Source organism: Mangifera indica, chromosome 3 (assembly GCF_011075055.1).
Source record: "Mangifera indica cultivar Alphonso chromosome 3, CATAS_Mindica_2.1, whole genome shotgun sequence".
Classification (NCBI taxonomy): domain Eukaryota; kingdom Viridiplantae; phylum Streptophyta; class Magnoliopsida; order Sapindales; family Anacardiaceae; genus Mangifera; species Mangifera indica.
In genome coordinates this window covers 13,358,914-13,373,423 of record NC_058139.1, presented here as the reverse complement: position 1 = coordinate 13,373,423, position 14,510 = coordinate 13,358,914, and the positions used below count along the sequence as shown (strand labels likewise).

At 32.8% G+C, this 14,510-nt stretch overlaps 1 protein-coding gene across 1 annotated transcript; it reads right to left on the bottom strand.

Annotated features, from left to right (window-relative positions):
- Positions 1-12,007: 12,007 nt before the first annotated feature.
- On the bottom strand, positions 12,008-14,510 carry LOC123211181 (transcription factor FAMA-like). The gene is made up of 5 exons (XM_044629733.1): positions 14,371-14,510; positions 14,106-14,159; positions 13,336-13,995; positions 12,807-13,250; positions 12,008-12,708 (listed from the first exon to the last, which is right to left on the bottom strand). The coding sequence occupies exons 2-5, from the start codon at positions 14,127-14,129 to the stop codon at positions 12,613-12,615; spliced, it is 1,224 nt and encodes a 407-aa protein (XP_044485668.1). The 5' UTR covers positions 14,130-14,159; positions 14,371-14,510; the 3' UTR covers positions 12,008-12,612.

Here is a 14,510-nt window from a genome sequence, read left to right as displayed (position 1 = left end):
GTAATAAGGTTTGTTGTATGTGTTTTATGTTATAGTTTGGGAGTTTTTCTACTTCCAACTTACAAGTTGTCAAATCACGATTAACCAAAGACAATTATTGCTACTAGCATGTTTAGGTATTGTTCATATTAGGAGCTTATGATTTTAAGGATCAATTAACAAGTTTATCTATTTGTCAATTTGTTTTTATTTTGGTGAAAGATAACTTTAGAAATAATGATAATATAAAAACTAATCCTTAATATTCCCTCTGGAAATGTTATGATAACTTTTTGTTGAGCTAGTTACTACCTTTAATTTTGGAATCGATGATTCACCACTACAAGTAATGCATGGAGAACTTTAGAGACTTACTTTGTAGCTAAGTCAAAAGTTAGTTACTGCTTCTGGGAAAAACTTTACAATTTGTAAGAAAGAGGATGACGGATGTTAATAGGTATATTAAAAAAAACGAAAGAAGTTGCATGTCTTTTGAATGTTAATGGCTAGACTATTAGTAAAGAAGAACTAATCACATTCATAGTTGATGATTAGAAGTTAAATTTGACCTAGCTATAGTACACATCACCTCTAAGATTGATTCACTAAATGATAGCATTTATTTGGTAGAGATAAAGTTCATTTTACAAATTTATAAGCAAAGGTCAAATAAAAATTTTAACTATGTCTCCTTATATGTATAAGGAAAATTAATTATTATATATAGATTTCATCCCACCTATACCTATTTATCCACCAATTTTTTCGTTTAACAATTATACCCAAATGAGTGTAAAGTTTCTAAAATAACCTTATCTTATACCTTAAGAACACATGTTGTAGCCAAATTCCTACTACAAATTAAGCAGTTGTTTTGTCAAAATTGAAGTATGATCGTAGAAATCTTTCATCAAAGTCATCCTAATCTATGTAAGTGTAGATCTAAACCCTTAAAATCTTATTTATTTTGTTAGAAATTTGAAAATCCTTGAATTTAAAATAGCATATACTTTGTAATTTAGTTAGGGAAAGATGATTTATTGATTAATGATGTTGCTTGTTGGTTAAATTAGTTAGAGTATTGATATTTCAATCAGAAAAATTTATTATATTAGGTTAAATGCACGTCATGAAGTTTTTGTTATCAAATTAATAGAGAAAACATAACTAGCGAAAAATGTGGGGAAAGTATGTTTAGCCTAAACATCCAAGTGCACTCGGCCTAGACATCCAAGTATACTTCACCTAGACATCCAAGCATGCCTAAACTTGTACCTCCAGGCACGCCCATATTAAATTGTTCCCTAAAATTGGAATTTAAGTAAAAATTTCATTTGATGTATTAAATTATTTTTATATTATACCAGAGGTTTTTTTTTTTTGTTTCAAAATGGCTCAAGTTACATTTAAAATTCAGTTTATAGGGTAATTAGTTATCCAAGATGACAATATTATAAGATATATTGGTAGGAATGAAAGATTGATATGTATTAATGCAAAAGCTGATTTTAAAGGATTTGTTGAGAAAATATGTTCTCATCCCAGAATCAATCAAAATCGATCAAATGTCCATATATTTATGGACAATAAAGTCTCATTGATTGGAAAACCCTATGAGATTTGAGATGATATTGTTATTGAGTGTACGATGTTAGTGGTAGAAAAAAAAACTATTGACACAATTTTATGTTGCAAAGAGTCGTATTGAAGCAAAAGGCAATCTCCAAGAAGAGTAAGTTGATGACGAACAAATAAAGGATAATCTGATATACAACTGGGCATAACCATAGAGTTTTCACGAGAATGATGTGAATGATGATGATGATGATAATAAGGATAATGAATATGATGATGAAGGTAATGATGATTATGATGATCAATTTGCTATTGAAATAAGTGGCTCTTTATGTCCCATATCTATTAATTTAATCTCTTTGTATTTTACCAAAGGTAATAAATAAAGGCCTTGATTTTGATTCAAAATCATCCCTAAGACAGTTATAGTCAAATACAATTGTATTAAGAGAATTCTATTATTAGAGATCTCTAATAGTTTATTTTTCCTTTGTAACTATTCTTTGGAGATAGTGAAAGTAGTCAGCGGTGCCGAGGACGTAGGTACATTTACCGAACCTCATAAATTCTTATGTTCTCTTTCTTTTATTTTTCTGCATCTTATTTTCTGTCTTAATTATTTATTATATTCAATAGCATAGAAGTTGTGTCTTATATTTTCGCTGCACAACAAGTGGTATCAGAGCCTAGGTTTAGGACAGTGAATAGCTATTTATATGGTTATGTACATGTCTAGGATAATGCTATCTAAAGAGGTTGGTTTTTAAGGAGGCTTTGTCCCCACCAATCTTTCTTGGGTACTTTCCTGGTGCATATATTATCATTTTTTGGCACTTACTACTATCCTAGGTTATAGTAATTTTGTTTTAGTTATTGAATATAAATTTGTGAAACTTGGTTATTTGAGAAACTATCTACCAAGTAAAATCATAGTCAACAGAAAATGGCATCGACATCAATAAAGACAATTGTGACTACAACAAAAATTGATGTGGAAAAATTTGATGGCCACAACAATTTTGGCTTGTCGCAATGTGAGGTGATGGACGCCCTATGTCAAGAAAATCTTGATATAGCTTTGGAGGAGGAAAAACCAGAGAAAATGGATGACAAAGAATGGGTGAGGATCAACCATCAAACTTGTGGTACAATTCGTACGTGTCTTTGTAGAGAACAAAAATATCCATTCATGAAAGAGACGTCTGTAAGTAAAATATGGAAGACGTTAGAAAACAAGTATATGAAGAAGAGCAATGAGAATAGACTTTATTTGAAGAAGAGACTGTTTCGTCTTCAATTGAAACCTGGTACAAGTATAAGTGATCATATTAATACTTTTAACCAGTTGATAGCTGATTTACTGAACCTGGATGAAACCTTCAAAGATGAAGATAAAACAATGCTTCTACTAGGATTTCTTCCTAAAGAATTGGATCATCTAAGTATTAAATTACTTCATGGAAATGAGAAAGTAACTTACGATGAGGTATGTGCTGCTTTGAGTAATAATGAAATTCAAAAGAAAGATCAACAAGAGAATAGAAAGACAACTATTGAAGCCCTTACTGTAAGAGGACGAAGTCAAAGTCGAAAGTAAGACAGAAGGGGTAGATCTCATAAAAGACCTAGTAAAGATGAATGTGTTTTCTACCGAGAGAAGGGGCATTGGAAGAAAGATTGTCCGAAGTTACAAAGGAAAGATAAAAGGAAGACCAAAGTTGCTTCAGATGCATGTGTAGCTGAAATTGAAGAAGATAAGTCAGATTTTGCTCTAGTAAGTCTACCAACGATATCTCAGTATGATGAATGGCTTCTAGATTCAGGTTACACTTATCATATGTGTCCATACAAGGAATGGTTCTTCAATTATGAAAAACTGAATGGTGGAGTTGTTTTCATGGGTAATGATAGTCCTTGTAAAACTGAGGGGATAGGTTTAATCTATTTGAAGAATAATGATGGGGTAACTAAAGTTCTGACAGACGTTTGACATGTACCACAGTTAAAGAAATATCTCATTTCTTTGGGAGTTTTGGAATCCAAAGGCTTCAAGGTGTCAATGCAAGATAGAGTCTTGAAGGTTATCTCTGGTGCTCTTATAGTAATGAAAGGTACAAGAAAAAATAACTTGTATTATTATAATGGTGGTACAATTTTTGGATCAGCAGTTGCAATATCTGAAAAAGAAGTAGATGATGCAATAACCAGACTTTGGCATATACGTTTGGGACATACAGGGGAAAAAACCTTATTTAGTTTGGTGAAACAAGGCTTATTGAAAGGAGCAAAGACTTGTAAGTTAAATTTTTGTGAGCATTGTGTCTTAGGAAAACAAACAAAAGTAAGATTTGATACTGTAATTCATAATACTGAAAGTATTTTAGATTATGTTCACTTTGATGTGTGGGGACCTATTAAAACAGCTTCTTTGCGTGGTAGATACTGCTTTGTTACTTTTGTTGATGACTTTTCTAGAAGGACATGGGTGTACACTTTAAAGAAGAAGAATGACATATTAGATGTTTTTCTAAAATGGAAAAAGATGGTTGAAACTCAAACTGGCAAAAAGATCAAACAACTAAGGACTGATAATGGTGGTGAGTATACTAGTGATCTGTTTTTTGAAATTGGTCAGGCTGAAGGTATTGTACGTCATTTCTTAGTTAAAGGAACACCACAACAGAATGGGGTGGCTGAACGCATGAATCGAACCTTGCTGGAAAAGGTTAGATGTATATTGTCCAATGCTGGGTTGGGTAAACCATGTTGGGCTGAGGCAGTTACATATGCATGTCATCTCATTAATCGTTTACCATCCACTGCAATTGAAAGGAAAACACCCCTTGAAGTATGGTCTAAAAAACCTGCTAACGACTATGATTCCTTACGTATGTTTGGTTCGACTGTCTATTATTATATAAAAAAGTCTAAATTAGATCCAAGAGCTAAGAAAGCAATCTTTATAGGGATTAGTTCTGAAGTGAAAGGATATCGTCTTTGGTGTCCAAAGTTGAAGAAAATCATTCATAGTAAGGATGTTACCTTTGATGAATCTGTCATGCTAAAGAAGGTAACAAAGAATACTGATGATACTCAACAGTAGGTGGAGTGTGCTCCGCAACAAGTAAAGCTTGAGACAATCACAACAATAAACCCAGTTAGAGTTGTTGAAAATAATAGTGATACTCCAGTAGCAGAGGAGGAAAGTGAAGATGAAGAGGTTTCAACCCAAGAACCTCAACAGCAACAAGAATCAATTACATCACATAGGCCAAAACGAGAAATACGTAAGCCTGCTCGATTTGCTGATATGGTGGCTTATACACTTCCAATTGTAGATGATGATATTTCTTCCACTTATAAAGAAGTCGTCAAAAGTCTAGAAGCTGAAAAGTGGAAGAAAGTCATGGATGAGGAATTACAATCCCTTCAGAAGAATGAAACTTGGCAGTTAGTTCAATTGCCAAAGAACAAGAAGACAATTGGGTACAAGTGGGTGTATGCAAGAAAAGATGGATTTCTTAACAAAGAAGATATTCACTACAAGGCAAGGTTGGTAGCAAAAGACTATGCTCAAAAGGAAGGGATTGATGAGGTATTTTCTCCAGTTGTTAAAAGTTCCTCTATTAGAATTTTGTTGGGCTTGGTAGCACAATTGAATCTTGAACTAGTTCAACTTGATGTGAAAACTGCATTTCTACATGGTAATTTGGAAGAGGAAATCTACATGACTCAGCCTAAAGGATTTAAGGTTGCTGATAAAGAGAATTGGGTTTGCAAATTAAAGAGATCGCTTTATGGACTGAAACAGTCATCAAGACAGTGGTACAAACGATTTGATCGATTCATGATAGAGTATAGGTACACAAGAAGCAAGTATGATAATTGTGTATATTTTTACAGGTTACAAGATGGGTTTTTCATTTATCTATTATTGTATGTTGAGACTGCTGAGAACTCTATAGATATGATGACAAATGTGGTAACAACGATCAAGTTCAATCATTGTTTGAACTTGATTAACATCCTGTAAGCTTAAATTGCGTCGAAAGGCACATTTGAAGTCATCACTGAAGAAGAACGTGTAAAAGAAATTTGGTGGGACTCGCTAAATTGCCAAGGTGGAGATTGTTGAAATAAGTGGCTCTTTATGTCCTACATCTATTAATTTAATCTCTTTGTATTTTATCAAAGGCTATAAATAGAGGTCTTGATTTTGATTCAAAATCATCCCTAAGACAGTTGTAGTCAAATATAATTGTATTGAAAAAATCCTATTATTAGAGATCTCTAATAGTTTATTTTTCTTTTGTAACTATTCTTTAGAGATAGTAAAAGTAGTCAACGGCGTCGAGGACATAGGTACATTTACCAAACCTCATAAATTCTTGTGTTCTCTTTATTTTATTTTTCTGCATTTTATTTTTTGCCTTAATTATTTATTATATTCAATAGCATAAAAGTTATGTTTTATATTTTCGCTACACAACAAGCGAGATTTGTAGAAGTTGACAAATGTATGATGTATCACTCAAAGGCTTCGAGTTGGATATAAGTGAATACATTAAAAGAAAACCAACTAATGTTCATAATGTTAGGGTTGAGTGTAGTATGGGATGTCATGGTTTAGTTGATCATGGAACATCTACAAGAAATATTCATGAACTTAATCCATTTTAGTAGGTTTCGCAAGCCACTATAGATGTTAAGAACATGGCTATTGGTAATCGTGAAACATGATCTAATAGGAGTATCAAAGTAATGGGTTATTATATTTATAAGGAATAATTGAAAGAATTATTTGAAAGACTTGCTTTAGAAACAGGTTTTTAGTACATAGTACCTCGGTTTGACACAAAATGGTAGGAGATCAAGTGTATAGGGAAGCAATGTAAATGGCAGCACGGGCAACAAAAGATAATAACTATGATGTATGGGTATTACGTTGTATGGATAATTAGCACACTTGTCCATGTGATCAAATATTGTCACATCATAGACAAGATAGTGCTCAAGCCTACGAAAAATCCTTAAATCAATCTTTATGGTTGACAACATATATTGACCAAAAGAAATTATCTTCAATAAGATCGACATATTATATACACAAACATGACATGCCAAAACATAGACATTAAAAGCATTAAAAGGATCACTCGAGAAGTCTTTCATGCTCTTACTTGAGTATTGTCATAATCTAGAGTTACGAAACCCTGAAACAATAACACATATTAACACCAATACGGCTTAAAAGTTCAATTTTTTTTTATGGCATTGGGGTGCTCAATAAGGGTGTTTCAAAAGTTTTGTCATCTGGTGATTTGAATTGATAGTTCATATTTAAAAGGGAGATACCTTGAGATACTATTCATTGATATTAGGAAAGATAATAATAATCATATTTATCTACTAGCCTTTGATATCGGGGGAAATGCGGTATTGGAGATATGGACAACCTCCTAAGGTACCCATATATGTGCATTGATGGCATTCCAAACTTGTCCATTATTTATATTAGGAAAGATAATAATAATCATATTTATCTACTGGCCTTTGATATCGGGCGAAATGTGGTATTGGAGATATAGACAACCCTCTTAAAGTACCTATATATGTGCATCGATGGCATTCCAAACTTGTCCATTATTTTAGATCGGTATCCTTCAATCATTACATTTGTGGTAAATGTATTACCTAATGCCCACCATAGTTATTGTAACCACCACATAAAAGGTAACATGTGTGTTTATTGAAGGATTGTTTTGGAGGGCAATTAAGACATATCGTATCCCTAATTTTGATGCTGCCATAAGGAGTATTTACTAGATAAATCCCAATGCCACTACCTTTTTGGCCAACATTGGGTATAATAAATAGGCGTGGACTCACTTTGGTGCTCTTTGTTACAATGTCATGATGACCAATATTATCAAGTCCTTCAACGCTTTATCATATAATGCTTGAGGTTTGCTTATCACTATCCTCGTTGAATTTATTAGAAGCACATTATAACAATGGTTTTACAATAGATGGAATCTTAAAGGTTAATTTTAATTTACGAACAATAATTATGTATCTGTTTTTTCTTATTAATTAATGTGCAATAATTTATGCTTTTATTATTATTATTATTATTATTTGCAAATGAGCAAACTTATTTGTTAATACCATGCACTGAGAATAAGATTGTTGGATATGTTCATAAATCTATCAATATGATGGTCAAACTATTTAACGTCCATAGATACAAAATCCACGATATGCAACAAAAGGCTTCCATTGTTGATCTCTTGGAACAAAAGTGTTGTTGTGGAAAAATTCAGCTCTTATGCATTACTTGACCATTTTACCTTTTGACTATATATTTTTCATTAATGGAGTTTGATTTTGAATAAAATATTGTGATTTATACCATTAAGACCTAAAAAAGTGTTTTTGGATGGAAAAATGTAATTCGCTCTTAATACATGATATATATGACATTTTCATATAAATGTGTAACATATTACATCATCCATATGACTTATTTTTTCCGTTGATTATATTTTATATAAATATTTTATGACAAGATTTTATTGAAAGTTTTTCTATCCTATTGGAAAATCAAATAAAAAATTATTTTCAAAAGATGAACTGAAGCCGGCCACATCCTTGAGAACCACATGAATGCATCAAAACTTCTATTCTACATGTATAAATTAATGGGAAATTAAAATTTTTACCCTCATTTGGACCCACGTATACATTTATACTACACTTTTTACACTCTAAACAGTTTTACCGTTTTATATAACAGGATGCCTAAATTGCCTTATCTTTAACTTTAAGAAACCAAAACAAAGTTTATAGTATTACTTGCTTTTAATGCACTATAGAGAGAGAACATGTATAGATATTTAGTATCAGTATTTGAAACAAAATATATATATATATATATATATGTTAGATAAGATCAAATGAATTTAAAATTGTTGAGTTTAAATTTTTTAGATTAATTGTACAAAAATTGTAAACTCAGTTGATCTTATCTACCAAAATTTTGGTTGGCGTCAATCTCATATTAAAGCAGCACATGAAAAGATAATCCAAGAAACCACCCATGAAGAGCATGCAATGAAGTACTTGGTGTTGAATATGCAAAGAATACATCAATATATATATCCCAAGAATCAAAACAAAAATGAATTGGATATTCACATGAGCTTACAAGGAATAATTTTAAAATTTTCAGAAGCTTACGGGGAATAACTTGATTTGCAAAGAAGAGATAATGCAATGATTTGTGCAATAGTATTCATGTGAAGTAAAATTTCATCTTTAGCATATATATATATATATATATATATATATATATATATATATATATATATATATATTCATCTTTAACACATTTATTTTAAATATACCATAAAAGAAAGATCTAAACACATGCCAAGCAAGTTTGTCCTTAGCCCATGGTGTTAAGGGGTGAGATCTCTCACCTATAAAAAACAATTAATAAACGCAATAAAAAAAAAATAAGTATCATTAAAATTTTAGTCATACGTACCAGTCATGTTTCGCTTATTGAAAAACCAATGTTACATTGTGCTCCAAAGAAACTCAACTAATATGGTGATAGGCAAAGCACAGGCAGTTCATGTCAAGGCATCAAAAGACTCAGTAATATTGGTCGTCATAATGTTGTACTGCCATCCACCGAAGTGGACATGCACCCATCCTTCATACCTAATATCGGTCAAATAGGCTACTGCAGTAAGATTTACTCAGATAATTCTACTCATAGCAGCTTGAAAGTCCTTTAATCGATGTGCCTTAGTAGCTTTCCCAAATAATTCTTTAATATGTTTAGTTTTTTCAAACTGTGAACGCATGTTACCTTTTATATGGTAATTACAGAACCTATGACAGACATAAGGCATTATGTTCATGACCAACATAATTATTGAGTGATGATGATCAGAAATAATGGCCAAATCTGGCAAATTACCAATGCATATGCGAAGGTATGTAAAAAAGGTGTCCATGTATCTATTACTTTCTTGTGCCCAATACCGAATGCAAGAGGGTAAATTTAATTATTGCCACCCTTTGCAACAACAATGAAAAAAGACCCAAGATACTTTCTCTTTAAGTGTAAAGCATCAATGTATATCACTGTCGATAAAATTGTTAGAACCCTCTTATTGAACAACGCATACACATGAAAAAAAACTTGAATCTATTTTCTGGGTCGATATTAATACGTGTCATGGTTCTTGGGTTCTTTAAAACCAAATTATGATAATAATCATGCAATAGACCGAAAGACTCCTTCAGAGATCCTCGTAATGCATTTATTACATATGTTTTGGCACGTCATCCTTGCGTGTAGAATATGTCAATTTTGTACCTATTCGCCATGTTTGAAATAATTTCTTTTGGTCGATAAATACGATCAATCACAAACATTGACTTAAGTATATTCCCCAACGATTTTGTACCAGCTTGTCTATGGCGTGGCAATATTTGATCCTGTAGACAAGTGTGTGCCTTGTCCATACATCGTAAGACCCAATAGTCTCCATCTTGCTCTTTTGTTTTTATGCCCTCCATTTACATTGTGGGTGTATGCATATAAGCTCATATTGTGTATTATTAGAGTGACCAACCTTCTATTTAATTCCTATCTTTAAGGCATATGTTCGAAATAATACTTTTAATTCTACCTTCGAATTATAAAAACCCATCACTTGCAAATGGTTGGTCATTTGTGTTACTCAATTACTAATACCTGTATTTTCAACATCAACGACAAGCTCAGAAATCCATTGAAATGGATTTGAATTATGTATGTAACTTGGATATGCTCTAATATTGATAAAGCCATGATGTCTCCTACTACATTCAGCCCCCTCATTACAAGCATCACTTTGACTTCTATTAACATCTTGGCTCAAAATACCATACATGTCCTCATCAAACCCTGAGAATTCATCATCATCATCCTCATTATCTTCTACTTCGTAATCCTCATCCATATCGTCGTCATTATCATCATCAATACCATAATTTCCACCAAACTCTTGAAAACTTTACGGATGTGCCCACTTATCTGTCAGATAATTTTTCCTTTCTTCCTCATAAACATCTTTGGCTTGTTGATTGTCCTTTCCACCAATTAGACTCTCAATAACATAAAGTTTATGGTATCCTTGTGAACTTTTTATACAGCCATCAAAAACTCCACATCATCATCGTCTACGATCTTCATTGGGCTCACATCACCTGAGGTAAATACGCACACATTTGATTGACTTCGATCTAGTCTTAGACGATAGCTTATTCTCACAATGAATCTTTCAAAATCAATACTTGTGTCAATACACATCTCTTTCTCATTCCCACCAACATATCTTGTCACATTGTCATCACCTTCAATCCACTGGACTCTGTAGCGAATCTTAAAATCAGTTTTTTCCATCTTGACCAGGAATAACCCTAAAAACATAAAAACAACAATATCTAGGCAAAGTTTATATACTATAGACAGTAACCATCGATGAACAGTAACTTTCAAAAACTTTCCAAACTTAAATTTTTGTATTCTATAACCATCAATACATACAACATTAAATAATTAAAATAACAATATTAAACGACATGAAATTGAGTGGAATGGAAGGAGAAAAAACAATGAGGGGGGTTGGCTGCAGCCAATGGGTTGGCGTTTGTCTAGAAAATTTTCATAAATAAATTTTTGTATTTTATAACCATTAGTATAATATTAAACAACATTATAACAACTTTAAATAATAAAAATTGTATGAAATAACAATATTAAACAACATGAAATTGAGTGGAATGGAAGAAAGTGCGAAAAATATCAGTTCAGGTGTTGGTGAAGCCAAGCCCTTGGCATCCCCAACTTATTCTTCATCTGGAAATTTTTCAGACCATAATTTTTGTATTTTTTAACCATCAATACAACATTATAACAATTTTAAACAATGAAAACAATATGAAATAACAACATGAAATCACAACAAAATTAAAATTCACATGAAGTTATGAACATGAATCTACCATATATTATTTTATTTTCAATTATTCATAAAGAAAACACATAACATATGAGCTTGAATCAAGACTAATCTGAATGTGGATGATTTTGTTGTGAAATCTTTGCAACAAATGTTAATTCTCTAAATAGATCTACCAAATTTGATCTCTCCTCCCTTGTGTCCAATTTGAATCCTTTATAATGGATTTATTGTTCAATCACGTGTTCTCTATTGAAGAAGTATTTTTCTCATGTTGCAGAGATTTTTTCCTCATTAGAAGGTTAAAAAAAAATATTCTCTTTTTCTACATGTAGGAGTTACATCAACAGGGGCATTTTGAAATAATGAAATACTATTGTAGTATTTTTGTTTAGGTTTTGAGATAGGTGCTATATATGTATACATGGTTAAAAAAACAATGTAAAAATTTCAATTTCCCTAAATTAATTAAAACACTATTTAAGAGTACAAACATGATCTAAGTGAGCAACAAAGAAAGAAGGATCTGAAGGAACCAGAAGATGAAAGGACCCAACATGCACATGGCAATATCGGAGTACTGCCTAATACTTACAAAGACTTTGATTTCTGACAAGTCAACCACGGCCAGATGTGACGGGACTCGTTGACTTCCTTCTCTCTCGTAACGCCCATTATTTGCAATCAAATTAACACCATTTACAGAACTTGTCTCCAAACTTCAACCCTCTCTTCTCCTCCACGACATCTTCAAATTATTACACATGACAAAGACAGATCGAAAGAGAAACAAATATATTTGCGCATGGGCTTATTTGTCATAATATTAAGGGCTGTAAAAAGTTAAACCTAGAAAATATACGCACATGGATTGATAAAAAAATTATTGTCTCTTAGTTGCAAGAGAATAGACATACAGAGTGTAAAAATAGAAAATAACTAATGGGAAAATTTGATTAGAAAATCCAAAGTACTGAGAGAATCCAGGTGGGTATCTTTGACAAAACAGAAGAAGTCGTTTCTTCGTTAATTTAATTCATGCATCATAGGTGCTATTTGCATGAATGAAACTGAATATCTGTTGGACAGAACTTGCTATATCTTCAGCAGTGAACCTTGATTCGTTTGCTACCTGCATATTGATTTCGATTCAAGCTTAAGTCACTAACAAAAAAATTAAATGTGTTGATTTTGTCAAAATTATCTTTCAAAAGCAAATATAGTTGATACCTTAACGTTAAAAGAATATAGAACAGTTTGTTCGATGGTGGTGATGTTGGTATGGAGGATATTGAACTGCAAATCCTCTAGTGCGGCAATGGTCTTGATGAGCTGGCCCGGCCTTCTTCTCGAGAGAATCTTAATCATGGCGTCAAACCCTAGAAGCTTCACCTCAACGTCTGCCAAACAAGACTTGTTTTCGGCCGATTCCTCTCGAAGGCCGGTTTCATAGTCCATAAGCGTCATTTGATCTTTCGGAAAAGACGAAGGAGGAGGAAATAGTGAAGGTTGTTGCTGTTGGAGTGTCATAGATGATGAATCTCCCATTTGCTGCCCGCCACCGGGTGTTTCTCCTAATAGTCTTCTTCGTTTCTGTGACTCCAAGCATTGAAGTAGTTGCTCCAACTCTCTCACAAACTCGATGGCTCCGCCTATAATTGAAGCTTGATCTCCCTGCAAACCATAAATAGATTAAGAGATACTAAATAGAAGAGTTATCAATTAAAAGAAATAGAAATCACAAATCTTTATTAAATACCCTTTGAACGTATGAGCCAGGCATGAGAGACCTCAAAACTCTGAGATGTTCATTCATTTGCTTCCTTCGATTTCTTTCGACCGCGATATGGGTCATTCTTTGGCTCTCAACTTCTTCAGTTGACTTGATAGTTCTTGGTCTTTTTCTCTTGTTTTTAGCTTCAGCTGGAGGACTATAGCTTTTGTTTTGGATATCATCACCAAGAAATCTGAGTTGCACCGGGTTGTTTTCCGAAACCCTAGCTTCTTCATTCTCTCTATTTTCTGTTCCTTTAAAATTACTCTCTTCATTACTTACACCTGGTTGTGGAGCCATAAGAGATTGATCCTCCAATCTATCATTCAACACAGGAAACTTAAGAAAGTAAACCGGGTCGATCCCCGTTTCTTCCTCAGGAATCTTGGTTTGATTTAAAGACAACTTAGGGCCAAAATCCGCAAATTGCATCACATCTGCGAAGCTCAGTTTATCAAAAGAAATAGAAGTGCAAAACCCTGAAGAAATCTGTAGTTGTTGGGCTTGAGGATTATTGAGCATATAATCAACCATTTCATGGTTATTATTATCACCAGAACTCTCGCCTATACGCGGCGGCTTCATGGCATGATGATCTTGATGTTGATGATTCTCCAGAGAGTAATCTAGCCCCGGAAAACTGGCCTGCAACAAGTGTAGTTTAGGGCAAAACAACTTGCTAAAGACAAGATCTATCAATAAAAGCAAACAAAAAGAATACACAATAAGATAATAAATAAATTAAGCTAGTGTACCGAGTAGTTCTCGTCTTTCTCCATCACTATATATAAACCCTAAGTGAGCTCCACCTGAAATGTTGTCAAAAATTAACCTATGAATTTTGCAGCTAGTAAATACGAAGTACTAATAACTCAAGTTTCGAATTCTGGTTTGCGGAAAAACTGTCGAGGATTTATGAATTCAAAATAATAATTCACCATTAAAGCTAGGGTTTCAGCAGCTACACAGTAGAAATCAACGTAAAAAACATAACTATGGAGAGAGAGATGGGCAACAAACCTGATTAGATGATGTAGAGGGAAATATAGAATAAGACAAAGAGTTAAGAAAATCAAGTGGGGTAGTGAAATTTGAAGAGAAGAAGGAAGCAAATAAGCATGGGATACCACCACGAGGGAGAGTTGATGATATAAAAATGA